Source organism: Aulonocara stuartgranti (assembly GCF_965226115.1).
Source record: "Aulonocara stuartgranti genome assembly, chromosome: 13".
In the NCBI taxonomy this organism is placed as follows: domain Eukaryota; kingdom Metazoa; phylum Chordata; class Actinopteri; order Cichliformes; family Cichlidae; genus Aulonocara; species Aulonocara stuartgranti.
The window spans coordinates 15108396-15124932 of record NC_138949.1 but is presented as its reverse complement, the minus strand read 5'-3'; the positions used below and the strand labels follow the sequence as shown (position 1 = coordinate 15124932).

Here is a 16537-nt window from a genome sequence, read left to right as displayed (position 1 = left end):
AGCTGTGGTAGTTTATTTTGTTGTTCTTTATAATCTGTGCCAGTGGGAGCATGTAAATGTTAAACAGAGGGGGTCCCAAGATGGAACCTTGGGGAACTCCACATGTGATACTTGTCTGCTCAGATGTGAAGTTACCTATTGATACAAAGTATTTCCTGTTTTCTAAGTATGCTTTGAACCAGTTTAGTACAGTTCCTGAAAGACCTGCCCAGTTCTCCAGTCGTTTGAGTAATATGTTGTGGTCAACTGTATCAAATGCTGCACTGAGATCCAGTAAAACTAGGACTGACATTTTTCCACTGTCTGTATTCAGACATATGTCATTAAACACTTTTGTCAGAGCGGTTTCAGTGCTGTGGTTCTGTCTAAAACCTGACTGGAAGGCATCGTAGCAGTTATTCTGTGTTAAGAAGTAATTGAGCTGTTGAGAAACTGCTTTTTCAATGATCTTACTTAAAAATGGGAGATTTGAGATCGGCCTGTAGTTGTTCATTTGTGTCTTGTCAAGATTGTCCTTTTTCAGTATAGGTTTGATTACAGCAGTTTTTAGTGGTTCTGGAAACACACCTGACATTAAGGAAAAGTTGACGATCTGTAACAGGTCTGACTCTAAAGTCTTTGAGACCTTTTTGAAAAAACTTGTTGGCAGGACATCTAAACAGCAGGAGGAGGAGTTCAGTTGACCTAAGATGTCCTCCAGGTCTTTGCTGTTAATAGGGTGAAACTGTTTGATGGTGTTTAAACAGCTTTTCGGTGGACACAGTACATATCCTGGATCTGCTGTTGATGTTCCAACTGCTTGTCTAATCTTTTGGATTTTGTCTGTGAAGAATTTGGCAAAGTCATTGCAGGCCATGGTTGAATGAAGTTCAGCTGCCACTGGCACAGGAGGGTTTGTTAGCCTGTCAACTGTAGAAAATAAGACCCGAGCATTATGGCTGTTTTTAGTGATGATGTCAGAGAAGTAGGACCTTCTTGCACTCCTCAGTTGTAAATTATAATTGTGAAGTTTCTCTTTATAGATGTCATAATGAACCTGGAGGTTTGTTTTTCTCCATCTGCGCTCAGCTTTCCTACACTCTCTTTTTTCATTTTTCACTAGTGTGGAGTTTCTCCATGGAGACTTTTTCCTTCCAGAGATAACCTTCACCTTAATGGGGGCAATAGTGTCCATTACATTTAACATTTTTGCATTAAAGCTATTGACGAGCTCATTGACTGAACCTTTGGACAGGTCAGGTGTTAATGGGAAGACCTGGTTAAAGATCTCACTACTGTCTTCAGTTATACACCGTTTTGTGATCACTGCTGTTGATATATTTGTGTGGGCTGAGATTTTACTTTCAAAGAAAACACAGTAAAGATCAGATAAGCCCACATCAGACACAGTAATGTTTGAAATGCTCAGGCTCTTGGAGATCAGTAGGTCAAGAGTGTGTCCTCTATTATGTGTGGCCTCTGTTACATGCTGAGTCAGCCCAAAGTTGCCCAGAGTGTTACTCAGGTCTTTAGTCCCTTTGTCCTGAGGGTTGTCCACATGGATGTTAAAATCCCCAACAATAATTACACAGTCGAAATCAACACAGATCACAGACAGCAGTTCACTGAGGTCATTAAAAAAGTCTATGCAGTATTTGGGAGGCCTGTAAACATTAAGAAACACAACTTTGGATGGGGCCTTCAGCTGTAAAGCCACATATTCAAAAGACTGAAAACTTCCAGGAGATAGCTGCTTACATTGAAATGATTCATTAAATAAGACAGCGACCCCTCCTCCTCTCCTGCTCACCCTGGCCTCACTGATAAAACTGTAGTTAGGAGGGGTCGTCTCGATGAGAACAGCTCCACACCAATAATGAACCCTCTTTTGAAGTGAACTGCTGATAGTCAAGCTATCAGCAGTCCTGACCTGCTGATAGTCAAGCTATCAGCAGGTCAGGATGACACAGAACAGAAATATGAGTAATCCAAACAGTGTGCAGCGCCATGAAATCTGTGCCCCTCATCTGACCCAGTAACCCGTTTCTTCACTTCTGGCTAAAACATTTTTCTTTACACATGAATCCAAAATTCCAAATTCAATGGAAAAAGTACCTGTGGATACAGTAGCATGACTGCCTTGTTTAAAGGCACTACTAAATTGTAATCTCAAAAAAGAAAAAAAGAACATCCTATTTTGTATTATATGCAAGGAATGACAAAAACACCCCTGTTGCATGTGAAAATCCTTCTGCTCTAATTTACACAGTAGCACATTAAGGTTCAACACGAGAAAGCAAACAAATTGCAAACAAATTTACAGCTGCATACAATGCAACTCCCACACGATTTTATAAGACAGCATTGTGAAGTGACAATAAAAGCTAAAATCCCTAATTACAGACTAAAGTACAGGAATAAACCTAAGGGAATAAACCCTGAGGTGGATCTGTCTGCTTGATTCTCTTTTAAGTATTCAGGTGGAAAACATGAGTGATAAATGAGTGGAAAATATGCATTGCCTTATCTGTCTGTGTCTCCCATCAGAGGTTTCTCACAGCTGTAAATATGGAGAACATCTGGCCCTCAAATGTAGATCAACAGCAAGATGAACACAGGTTAGGGACATTTTTTGCCAGCACTTTGTCTTAGGAGAAAGCATGAGCATAGCATATTTCCAATATATCACATGGTTAACTTTAGAACTAACCGGCCATTTCTCAGGACTTCTTGAACTTAAAATGACTTTTGACTTATTGCTTTTGGCTCACAAAAATTAAACCACAGATAGGTAAGCACGCAATTCCACACACGCAAACAAACCTAGATAATCTGAGCAAAGTATAAGTTAGCACCAGGTGAACAGGCACTTCTGCAGGGTTAAAAGAAACTATCTGCTTCACAAGTAAGCAAACAAGATTTGCTAATGATCACATCTGGCAAAATTATGGACAAAGGGAGTTACTGAACTTTTGAGAAACTGAGGAAAAATTAGAGAACCAGTAAATAAAGTCATACCAGTGCTATGGATGGAATCATAACATTTACTGAGCTTTTATGTCATCAGACCCATCTCCAATGACAACTGAGCAAAACTGCCTCCCTAAACGGGTTTTGTCAAACCACCCTGAAATCATTTTGGGAACAGCGATCTGTGGTGGATGCATGCAACTGTGCCCAGCTGTGTACTAACCGCAATCAGATAATTGGTTGACAAAATGCAGAGGACAATTTACCAGTAAGCTAAACTTGTGACGTCCACTAAAATTCAACAAAACAGGCAAAAATGACTTGACTAATCCACAAGACTCAGATAAATTACCTAACTAAACATTTAGATGCCTGTACGTCTTAACATCAACATAATTCTTATATCAACTTTCAGCCTAGTTTGACCTAGTTTCTGGCAAGGCTGTACTGGTTTTTACAGCAAAACCCTCATTTTTTATAATGTATTCTGTATGCAAAGGCCTGTTACATGAATGTGAGAATGTAAATACTACTAGAGTATATGTTCATCATTATTACATTATATATATTTACTTTCTGATAAGATATATATCACTATTTCAATCTACAACCCGACACGTGTGGTGGAAAGTAAGATAAAGTCTATTGATTCAACATGTCTTGTTTCTGAATTTCTGATTTGTCCCATCAAGTAAAACACAATGTACAGAAGTACTAATGTTGAGCAAGCACGCCCTGACTGATGAAGTGTGTCTTCAAACTCTGCAGATCACTGTACTTCAGCCAGATAATGGCTATGAACCAAGCTTTCCACTTTCAAGCTGGGAAATCTGAATGTATCATTGTGCTCCAAAGTTTTGCTGAATTGAGTTACAAAAATGGACATGCAGATTTAAAACATGTGCCTTGAGTTGACAACACAGTCAACAAATCTTAAAAGATGTTCAGCAAAGGCTGTGATATTATAACATAGAATCTATATTTTAGATTTTATTTTTTATAAGTATTCTTGCATTGGATATTTTCAAAGGAATGCGTTGCTTTATTAAAAAGGCACTATATATGTTGTTAGTCACTAAAAGCATGTTGGTATAAAGCAGCACTGTAATGGCAATTCAAAGTAAACACATATCTTTTCTGTTTTCTTTGGTGCAACTCCCCACATTCCATGAATTGTTTTCTTCTAGATTGATGGCAGGCCAGGCAAAGATAAACAGTTTTAAATCCTTGTGGATAACTTCTAATAATTCATAGATCACAGAACAACCCCTGCAACAGATTGGCAACCTGGGTAGGGTGTACTCTGCATCTCGATCCGTGATAGCTTTGATAAGCTCCAGCCTAACCATTAGCAAAAGAAGATGGATGGATGACAGCACAAACTAAACCCTTTCAATAATTTTTTTTAATTGAAAGCAGCTTTGAGTCACAGGTGAGTAAAGATATCACAGGTCACATGATTTTTCATTACTGAGGCATTTTGACCGTGGGTGATGTAACTTAGCATTAAACGATTCACGCTATTGAGTACAGAGCTCACAGTGTCTATGATCTGAAGATTCCTGCATGCATATGCACCTATGCCCTGGCTCCAAGGATTGGATTCTGTAAGGTTTTATCCTAGTCAAACAAGTGCAGGATCAGGAAGTTCTAGTTTCAGAGTTTTGCTGACTTGTGATCGCTTCAATGGGAGAAGCCCCAATAATAAAACTGGCTGAAGTGCCATTATAGTAATTCCAGTCTCCGGTGTGGTACTAGAATCCAGACTGAACACTTAGATGTATCAGACATGAAAATGTGGCTACCGGAAGCAAAGATAAAAAAAACGAATGACAAAAGATCCTGTAGCAATCTGTCTTGATGTGTTACATTGTGTACAGCAATCAACCAGCTCGGAAACCAGCTTGTTTGCTTTTGCTTATTTAGGTCTGATGGCTGCAGTGTTTTGGTTCCCTGCTGTGTGTAGTCTTTCGTTGGCTCATTTTCATTCATCTTCAGTCCTGAAAGCCCTTGAACCTAACCACCAGAGGAATGTTTTTTCTTTGTTTGTTAAGCAACTTAACACAGGCCTATGAATCATTTAAGCAAAGAAATACCAAACTCAAGGGATGAACCAGTGCTGTATCTATGCATCACAGACAATTTAACTGGAACCAGTTTTAAACTTTGCTACCAGTCACAGAGAATCAGGGAGAAAAGGATGAGTTATGCCAACTTACAAAAGAACTGGACTAAAAATCAGTGCCAACAGGTCTTGTGGAATGATAAATCCAATATTTTTATGGGGGCTTTTTAGCCTTTATTGTGATAGGAAAGTGCAGAAAAGACAGGAAAGCTGAGTGAAAGACTAGGGGAAGAATGCATAAAATGGCCTTGGGGCAAATTTGAAACCAGACCTCTGCATTAGCCTTATAATATATGGGAGGCTTGCTGAACTTACTGAGCTAAACTGGCACCCCAATGATTTGTTGTTCTATGTATGAAGGAGGTAAAGAGAGAGGTACAGCCATCTGTAAGACACAGAAGGCTCTGTCATGGCTCGGTGCTGGATTTCAGCCAGTAGCATTAGGGATATTGTCAAAACTGATGGAATTATGGATGTAGAGAATTACCATCAATTGAACACTTTCAGTCATGAATAGGCTTTCCCAGAGCTTGGACCTCCACATTATTGAAGCAGTTTGCGTCCATCTTTACGGAATCAAAGGAAGCCAACATCCAAAGAAGAAGAGCTTTGGATGTTTTTAAGAAGCCTGGAGAACTATTCCTGAAGACTACATAAAGAGGAGTTCAAGATGTGTTGAAGAATAATGATTGTCATACCAAAAATTGACTTTCATCACTGGAATTATAGAATCTGTACTTTTGGCTTGCATGAATTCACATGTTTCAAAAAAGAAAATGCTGCACCTATTTCTTATTTTCATAGCATAATGTAAAGAAATGAACAGTACCTCAAGATTTTTGTATAGTATTGTAGATATCGCACTATAGACTGCATAGTTACATAGGCTACCTTGCTCACTAACCTAGCTAGGGTTAGCTCCCTACAAAAAAAAGGTGAATATTGCTAAAATGTTAAACTCAGTTCAATCCACAAACTTATAGGTGGCATCAAGTAAATCATTTGTCACATTTAAAGTATTGTGTTGACTATACTACGCAGTGAGTACAGACAAAGACACCTTAATAAGTCGTCCCAGAGGAGATCATTCAGTTTTCATTGGAATATGAAGCAAAGATATTTTTTTGAGGCACATCATTGCATATTTATCTATACACAAAAACAAACAGTAATCAGAGTCTTACCTGTGGTGTAGCAGGGTTGAAGGCCACATTAAGCACAGTGTCTGAGTGGTTTTGTAATCTGTGGAGATAGTTGCTGCTACGGATGTCATACACATAGGCCTGCAATTAAGGACACAATGAATGTATACAGAAGCTTAGTGTGTACCATTGTACTTACAACACACAATTATGTTCTGACGAGCATGATGATAATGCAGATCAACTTGAGTATCATTTCAGCTTCAAGGGTAAATGTTTATCTTTTTTTGTACTTCCAGACACAAATGACATTTAATATACAGTGCATGTATATAGTAAAATGTCCAGCCAAGATTGATTGCTAGGGGTAAATGTCCAAAGCCCAAATTTCTTGTAAACAGGAGTATTAAAGCGATTAAAGCTTGTCCAGAAATCAGACATGTAGCAGACACTAAAAGTCACGCCAAAGTCAATCATCCTTTGTGCTGGACTAATCTCAAAATAACTGAAGTTCAATAGAGTAAATAAACAGGGTATTTTAGCAGTTTTTCAGTAATTAACAAAATCTGTAATTTATCAAAACACGGTTTGCATTCTTTTTGTGTCCTATGCTTCTTCTTATATTTACTGAGTAGTTTCCTGATTCCTGAGTGCTCGGATAACCTGTGATATAAATAATGGTAAACAGTGATGAAGAAGGTCAATTTAAACACCTGAGTGTTGGATGCTGATTTTCAGCTTTAAAAACTGTGTAAGTGTAAATTTTAATGTTAAAGCATAAATACTCATACTGAAGTTTGTTGCACAGACAGATGTCAAAATAGTGAACATCTCAAAATCAAGCTGCCATTACCAGTTATAACAAAGCCTTGCAGATACTGCGTGTTACTAGTGTATTTTGCTTTGAGGTAGTTAGGAATTGTTAATCACCCCTGTGGGAGTTGTGGATTTTATACTTCCTCTCGTTGATTTAAAAAAGAAAAACCCCAAAAATCGTTAGTGTACTGAATGTCTCCATCTGTTTCATTTGAGACCTTAGAACAGAAAGTTTGTTATTGGATGCTTTTTCTAAATATAATCAGTAAGTTTTTAGAAAAATGCATTAACCTCAGTGCCATAAGGACAGATAAAAACAGATGTGGGGATGTCTGCTACAAGATGAAGACTCATCAAATTCCTGCAGCTGTTTTGTATCATGTTTCCCCGAAAAAAAGAAAAAAAAAAACCCTGCTTCAATTGAATCCTGTCAAAAGAGTGACTCCTGTCTAAGGCTTATGAAGTGTGTGATGCCTGAAAGGGATTTAGGTATATGGAAGAAAAAAGTTATCTTAGGAATGTTTTAATATCACATGGATCACATGATGTATTAGTTTATGTCAATAGTAACTGAAACGGAGCAGAGCCCAGGGTCAGGAGGGTTTGCAATATATCACTGAGCATATATTCTGATTAATAAATTGATAATTAAGTCACAGTTTCATGATAAGAAATAATACATATTTCATCTGTATATAGAAAAGCTAAATATCAGCCATGCTAAAATGATATTCCACTTCGGTTACTTTTGGGCTAAGTTTTTTGGAAAATGTGTAATATGATCTAGGGAGTCTTTTTTAGACTATTCAGGTTCCTTTTTTTTCCATGATTGCTTTTTGATATATTAAGACAAGTACAAATGTGTCTGGCTCATATAAGTCTCAAGGCAGCTACAAATAAATACGATGTAGCTCACTACCGTATACTCTCCCGGTTTCCAAGAAACGCTGGAAATGACCGATCTCAACAGAGATGCAAAAGTCTGTGCTGTGCTGAGTCCCCATAATTAATAAGAATCAGCAGCATGCATATATTATTCCACTGCTTTCAACAAGCACGTATACGAGAAGAACAGAGAGATGGATAAGGAAAAGGGAGGCTGTCTTCTGGAAACGTCTTGAAAGTCAGGCAAGCTCTGGAAAAGCAATTAAACAGTTGTGCTTCAACATGAATGTTGACTTCTTTGGAAAAAGGGTTGAATCCAAATAAAAATCTCTGAGTCAAGCACAAACAGTCCTTTCCTTAAATGGAGGTAAAACTGATAAAGATATTAATCATTTTTGCTGCTATTTTTACCTTCCTAAGGTCAGTTATGTTGTAGTTTTAACTTGGGTGACAACATTTATTAGCCAAACATTAGCAGGTAGAGAACTCTAAAACTAGGGTGCCACATGTGAGACAGCTCTGGCATCCATGCGAGCAAGTCTGAGACTGAAAGTGAATCTATAGGAAGGAGGATCGGGGGAGCAGGCGGTGAGGAGATACGGCATCTTGGGAGATATGAAAAGGTTAGGGTTTGGGAATTAATTTTTAAAGTTAATCTTGTAGGTCTCAGTGATTTTGCGATGAGTAGAGGTATTATATAATTAGTGGATTTAGAATCAGTCTTGTTGAAGCCATCACATTTTGCCAAACCAAGGCCATAGCTTTTTTTCTTTGTCCCGAACTGAACCACTTGGTTCTACAGTGCACAAGTCACGTGTTTGGTTTGCTTTCCTTCTTAACACCAGTTTGAGTGATCTTACCTGTAGTGTCCTGTAATGGTACAATTTAAATTTCCATTTCTACCAACTCCTCCAAAAGCCATTCTGAATACCTGTGCCATGGGCATTTCGCCAAGCAGGATCATGTAACATAAATGTTTTACAACCAGGACATGTATATCTATTTTATGTCTATATTATGTCTAAAATACTTGGCCATCTCTCAGGTGCTGTGTCAGGTCTTTGCTGGATTATTCCTGTTTCTTAAGGACATGAGATGCACTTGATCAGTGTGTCCGATGACATCAGAAAGCCAACTCTGCTTTTAAGTGCTTTTTACGTTAGTTCTGCATAACCTATGTAGACTTTATCAATCAATAAATAAATCAAACAAACCGTCTGATACTTTGACCTCACTCTCAACCAGGCTGCCCATCCCTGAGCCTGGTTCTGCCAGACATTTCTTCCTGTTAAAAGGGAGCTTTTCCTTCCCACTGTTGCCAAATGGATGCTTGTAGTGGGTTGTTTGACTTGTGGGGTTTTCAGTTATTGTACAATCTTTACCTTACATTATAAAGCACCTTGAGGCAACTGTTGTTGGTGCAATATAAATAAACCTGAATTGAACTTTTATAGGAAAAAACAAGATGAAGAACAGCCTAGATATTGCAAAAGGTCAAAACTTTTCTGTTTCACTTTATAATGTTTTAATCCCTATGATGATTTTTTTTTATCTGTTTGCAATGTATACAGGTGGCTTTGATGGACCCAGTGAGACTGCTTACACAGTTATCCTCAGAGCCTGTGGCAATGAAGCGTCCACATGGCGAAACGGCTGAAGAGCAGGGCTGGCAGCGATTTACATGGTTCTCATAACGCCGTACACACCTGGTGAGAAGAAGCACACAGTGGTAAGAAATCACTGATGTTAATAAATTCAAACAACTTTATGTGACGGACAGACTTGATGCGTGACCAGTGATCCTTTATATTAGTTTGTATGTTATAAGGCTATCTAAAAGGTTTTACTGGGTCTAGTAAACTTAAAATAAATGTTTGGGAACTGGGATATCTTTGCTATGCATGCTATTTCACAGTGCACACATTACGATGCTGAAGCGTTGAGCTGAAGGTGCAAAATATATGGAACAGAAGGAGAACGGCACTCCATGGACTGCTTTACAAACAACTGAACCAGCTGAGCACAGGGAGTTGAGCATGACTCAAGGAAAACACAGGAAAGAGACTTCGTTTATGAAAAATGTTTCCCTCATGCAACTTCTGTGCTGTTTCATTTGGTTTGCAAAGGCATGTAATGTCTTTGCAATGCCACTAACAGGTAACTAAGCTAGTGCCTCTATATGGGCTGGCATACTGGCAGGCCAGTCCTTTGACAGCATCTGGTGAGAGCATGTCTTTGACATTCACATGCTAATGTCATTAAGTTGGGCTAAAAGTAGGGCATATTCACCGACCATAAAGAAATCTGATATACCCAGTACCAGAACTTTATGGAACTTATAATGTTGAGTTGGTGCTAAGACTGTGCCAGAAAACTGTTGATTCAGTTTAATGGCATGCTTACTTTCATTGCTCTTCTCTCGTATTCAATGGGATTACTTAATTATCTCTTTTTTTCAGGATGACGACATTGTCAGCTGACTATGACATTTGCTCATGTAGCCCTCAATAAAAAGGCCATATGACAGAACAGAGGCAACAAGATGGGACAGTCCATAGGTTTTGCTCTTCAGATTTTGGAAAGATTTCGAAGAGTTATTTCTTAAATATTGAATTTTTTCGTCACAAAAAAACTTCTTTTCTTTTATAATACACAAACTTTCTGTCTGTGTTTGCTTCATTTTTCATCAACTCCTACAAGATCAGGAGTTTAGCAGCCAAACTTGACATGCAGGTACATTTTAGGCCCATGAAGGTTCTTATCTATATCAGCAATGGTTACAGGTGCATCTTCACCATATAAAAGTGTTTTATCAATTTAAATTTATGACAATAAAGTCTTATTTATATCCACAAAAGCTATTTTTAAAATCATACACTAAAACTATATAGTGTTGCCTATAGCAGCAACCTAGCAACAAAACCAATTTTTGTATTTATGCACTGAAAATTATTAAAGAGGATTAGGGCCACTGGGAAAAAAAAGTGGTCACGTTTTTATTTTCTTCTTTTCCAGACTGACTTTTTTCTCGGAATTCTGACTTTTTCCTCTGAATGATTTTTTCTCAGAATTCTGACTTTTTTCTCAGAATCCTGACTTTTTTCCCCAGAATTTTGAGATTAAAGTCAGAATTCTGACTTTTTTCTCCTAATTCTGACTTTTTTCTCAGAATTCTGTAAAAGAAGAAAAAAAAAAGACTTGCCCACTTTTTTTTTCGGTGGCCCTAATCCTCTTTCGTAGAAAATACCTCATAGAAACATAATTTGAATTTCAACAGCACAAACAGGCCAAACAATACTGTAGCACATACAAGTTATTTAGATGAACAGCGAGATAACTGGGAATTACCTGTTCTGATTTCTAGGGCAACATTTCTACATCTTAACATTTCTGCGCTGCAACAGTGCTTACACAAATTGTCACTACTGCACTTTAAAAAACACTTTAGCAGTTCACAGTAAGCACTCATCTGGTTTTCTAGGCCAGAGCGTGAAAGCGAATGTTTTGACTGAAGAAGGGAAGATGAGTTACACACATACACACTCTATGTTGTGTAAGTGATAACTATCTGGCATTTTGCAGATCACTACACCAGAGGGTATGATCCTCTTGAGTGAGAGCCAATACAGTTATTGAATCCACTTGGGTATTCGGTGTAATCATCAAGGTAATCAGCAGGGTAATCCTAGCTCATTATATTCTGCCAATGAATTTCAGAATATTTAACTGCCCCAGAGCATATCAGATAAGAGCTGGCTTTTTCTTAATATTACTTCATGTAAATACATTGTTTATGTATTTCTTCACATATATTCAGACGGATTAAATTATGGAAAGAGAAGCAGATCACCATCTGTTCTCTATTTTTAGAATTGGCATGTCATCGATTTTGAATCATGCTTAATGCTGGTGTGTACACCCTTCAACTGGAACATTGCATACATATCAAAATACAAGTGGTGACTGAAAGGTTATGGCTTTAAAAGTACTTTAACCAATATAGTGGATCTATACAGTATACTAAACTAATTGTTTGGCAAAGTGGCCATGGTCATCACGTGCTGATGGACAACAGCTGTCCTGGCAATCCTGCAGCTGTCAAACGAAACATGACCACTTATTTAATCAGCACCTTCTAAGAAAATGCCTGGTCTGATTGAGTTCCTGAGTAATCTTATTCTCTGCTTGTCAGCACAAATTCAGTGCATCATCGCATAAAATTTTTCGATGAAAAGACATTTCCATTTTAACTATTGTGCATTTCTATTGAAATGATTTAACGCCATTACAATTATCATGGGATAGAGACAACATTTGCGTCACATATCTGAAATGTCCCGGTACATATAAGGGTCAGTTCATCAAACTTACACAAACACGCACACAGTCGTGTTTTCATATCCTTGTGCGGACATCTAAGTGACAAAATGCTTTCCCTAGCCACTTGCATTAAACCTAACCTTTAAAAGTGAATGCAAAGCCCTAACCCTTACCCTATTCCGAACGCATAACCTAATTGTATCCCTGACACTAAAACCACATTTTGAGTCTCAAAAATGCCTTTAAACTTATGGGGCGATAGATTTTGTCCCCATAAGGGACTTGTTGGTCCCCGCAAGTTTAGTAAACTTCGAATTTTGGGTCCCTGCAAAGATATTTGATAAACAATTTTTAACACTGATTTGATTACTTTGATTAGCAGTAAACAAGACTGAAATATTTATTTAGTGGCCTGGTGCCATGTTTTGTGGTTAATAGTCGTTAATTGTTTTCATCCATGCATATGTTTCACCTCCAAAGAACTCTGCGTACTGAGGGATGTTTGATAAAACCTCTTAAAATGAGGGGTTGACCTAGAAACGAGCCACAAATATTTATCAGATAGCATTAAGATTTGATGGAGGGACGGAAGAGGAGTTACACATGGAAGCAGCTTCAGACATGAAAGAATGAAATAATTAATAATGCCGTTCAACTCGGCCCAAAAAAAAAAGAAGAAAGGAAAAAAAAAATCCAAATCACCGAGGAATGTTTGTGTAAGAAAATGTTGAAGTTAGTCGAATGTAAGGTCATCTTTAAAGTCTCAACAAAAGAAGTGTAATAAAAATGATTTCTTCCCTAACGTTCTTGGACTTATGAGAATCTGGAGGATTTGGTGAAATAACACTAGACTCAGAAGCCAACCTTCATCCAGGTTTGTCAACAGGTGATAAAGGTTGAATAGGAATGTTACAAATTTTGGCAAAATAATTTCATAATGAAAAAGACATTTTCAGAATTTCCAAGCATATTGATCACTATCACTTCCTTCAATGTATAGTATTAGGAGAACATCTTGAGCTAGCCCTCAATTCCTTATATTTTGCTAACAAGGAGACATTCTAATCCTTTCTTAAAGTAGTCTTGTGCAAGAGTTATCCAGGCTTCAGGCCAATGCTTGTACCAGACTGTCTTCAGAGGAATGTTTTTGTTTTTGTTTGTTTGTTAAACCACTTAACTTTTACCTATGAATCATTTAAGCATAAAAAAGCCACTAAATCAAGGGATGACCAGGAGTGTCTTCATCTTTATCTTTTGGCACTTTGTTACTAGCAGCCGGTTGCAAAGACACACATTTTCTTCCCATTTCTTTATCTGGCTTTATCAAAATGCTAAAGATAAAAGAATTTTGCAGATCTAAAATAGTATTTTTGTACTAACAATGTAATTCCAACAAAGCTATTAGCTGAAAACTTGGCATGTCTGTACATGTTGTGCAGTATGCCCTTAAAAAACATCAGTGGAAACTAGACAAGTGCAGCACAAAAGATGAAGAGGCATCTGAAAAGAATTCTTTCATACTGATGACTCCAAATTTGACATTTTTAGTTTAAATTGTTGTCAATGTGTACAGAGGAGGTACAACAATGAGAACATTAGCTACTGATACAACAGTGCTCATGGTGTTGAAAATATGAACGCCGAAAAGTACAATCAGATTGTGATCCACCCGTGAAATACCATCTAGAAAGTCGGCTATGCTTACCTATTTAAAAAACTAAAATGTTTAAAAAAAAAACCAAAAAAAAACAAAACAACAGTTGACAAACTGATCTGTGACATCAGGGTTACTTGATCTTTTATATACTTTGCTCAAAACTTTTGCAAAAAGAAATCTTATGTAGTAAATCATTTACTACATAAGATTGTTGTAGTAGCATTTACAGCATTTGCAGTAATTGCTAATGCATTTACTGCAAATGCATTAGCTACTGATACAATAGGTTTTGAACATGATTTCCCTTTAAGAAGCAAGAGACTACAGTAGACTACAGTAGATTATAAAGCACCATTTTCCTTGTCTTATGATCATATTACAAGTACATTCAATACAAATTGCACAGAATATGTTACAATAATACAGACCTAAGTGTTCGAAGGTCCCAAATCTTCATACCATCAGTGACAGCACTGGTCAGGAAGAGGTTGTATGAATCTGGAGCCTGTGAGCTAAACGCTGATCCCTTTAATGATACACAATGAACAAAACAGCTTAGTCAGCACAAGCTTTACCTGAAAATGGATATAAATCTTCTTTTTTTCCCTAAATTTTTTATTATTATACTATTAGTATAATGTATACTACTTCAAAACAGAAGGTGATGTTTAAAAAAAAAAATCACGCTGGGCTGTAAAAACAAAAACGGAAGCAAAAGTGAGGTTAGGTGGGAGTGTCTTAGCGTCATCACTGTTTTTTAGTTAAATAGAAAAGCAAAGAACTTCCACTACAAATCTATCCATCTATTCCACACAGCTCTTTCAGACCCACTTATTGAATGCTATAGGTAAATGTGTAAGAGAGAAAAGCTTAGGGAGAGCCGGAGAGAAAAAGAGTTAGAGAGAGAAAGAAGCGGTGGGGGGGATTGTTTAGATTTCCACTGAAAGTGTGAGAACGGCAGCCTGAGAGGGCATTTCCAGTTCTTTTTTTCCGAGAAGTCCTGCGCTGTGATGAGTTCCAGGTGAATTTTGTCAAAAAGGCGATGGAAATTTCAAGTAAGAAAAGCTGCTTCTCAAAATGCAGTTCCTGATGTTTGGTGAGCCTCAGGAGGAAAACCAATAGTGAAGGGAAAAAATGTGCGTAGACTCCAAGCAGGAGCAATGCTACTAATCCTACGGCACCCAAAGGCCCCTCAGGCCCCCAGGCGGAGAATCCCACAGTGACATCAATAGCCAAGCTAAAAACAACACACCACAGGCTTTCCGCAATGTAATGCACACAATAGCTAGCGTGACAAAGAACAAGCACCTCTGGGCTGAAGGAATAAAGTCAGCTGTGAGCAAGAGTGAATTGCAGTTGAATGCTTTAATGCACTTCATCCATACCACAAGGTGCAGTGTATCCAGCTAATCCAGGCTGGCCCGAGTCTAAAGCAAGTTAGATACTGACCAAAGTCAGTATCTAAGGGTCAGTGGGTACAAGCCTCCTTCACACCAAAACATATACTTTTCTGCATCTACTAAGTTACATGAGCATCTGTACAATAGGTAATTATTTTTATATATGTTTTATAATAAAAGTTAATGGGTTTGTTGCTGTTACAAAGCTGGCAAGCATTCTTATGACTCTTGTATGTAGAGATACCAGTCCCTCCATGTCACTGTAACATGTGAGGCAATAAAAATGCTAACTATAAGCTGAATAAATAAATGAGACTTGAATAAATGAATTTTATAGTTTCACTGTGAGCAATATTCTTCATAGCACTATAATAGATGTGGACGCCAGCCCAAGCTGTCTACTTATTAGACACCAACAAATTGAGTCCAGATTGGTTCAAGACACTGATGTGGAAGTAAGGCCACATAAACCCAGACTGCATCATGGAACAGCTTTACTCCAAGGCCATCATCCAGCATCATCCTCCTGCCATCCCCTATGGCAGTCTTAATCCTCCTGCGCTACGGAGTAACATTCAAGATGAATGATACTGATGATGGCATGTCCTGTCTGTCTGTCACGGAAATGTTTGTATAACCATGATTTTTGTTTTTAACCATGACCTTTTTCATTCACACCACAAACGTAACACTTTTATTGCCTCAAAAACGATCCGTGTCTTGTGCCTTACGTAACTTGCAAAACACTCATAGATGCCTTATGTAAGACTATTACATCTGCCAAATAGTAGCCCCTTCAAGGGTAAAATGGAAGATGAGGCTCACACCAGTAATCGGTTCCAAGTCAAGCAAATTCTTCGCTTTGTGGGTTAGATCTCAACGTCATCCAATCTGCGTATGGACTGAGGAGATGTCTCTGCCTCTATCAAAGATTGGAGGTTAAGGCTAGGTTTAGTCAGACTATGAATGAGAAAAGACGTGAAAAAGATTTGACAACGCTCAGCAACATCAAAACTTAAATATGTGCCTTCAAAAAAAAATTGCATTTGTATTAAAGAACACTATCATTATCAGGATAAGTGCAATGTTTATGGTTTAGGGTGAAAAATCTTTTTTAGTAAAGCGTTCTGTCCCTTTATGCCAAGCAATGATTGAATTCAATTATATAGTGCCAAATCACCACAACAGTCATCTCAAGGTGCTTTATATTGTAAGCTAAAGACCCTGCAATGCAAGAGAGAAA

General features: G+C 37.8%; 1 protein-coding gene across 2 annotated transcripts in view; it reads right to left on the bottom strand.

Annotated features, from left to right (window-relative positions):
- The window catches only part of wdr27 (WD repeat domain 27), a 49953-nt gene that overhangs the window by 15064 nt on the left and 18352 nt on the right, over positions 1-16537 (bottom strand). For both annotated transcript variants that reach the window (XR_014280444.1, XM_082556906.1), the window contains exons 21-23: positions 14323-14420; positions 9521-9623; positions 6259-6357 (exon numbers count right to left, since the gene is read on the bottom strand). Coding sequence is in view for 1 of the 2 variants with exons in the window: in XM_082556906.1 (XP_082413032.1) it covers positions 6259-6357; positions 9521-9623; positions 14323-14420 (300 nt within the window). In the remaining variant the exon portion in view is untranslated. The remainder of the gene's footprint in view (positions 1-6258; positions 6358-9520; positions 9624-14322; positions 14421-16537) is intronic.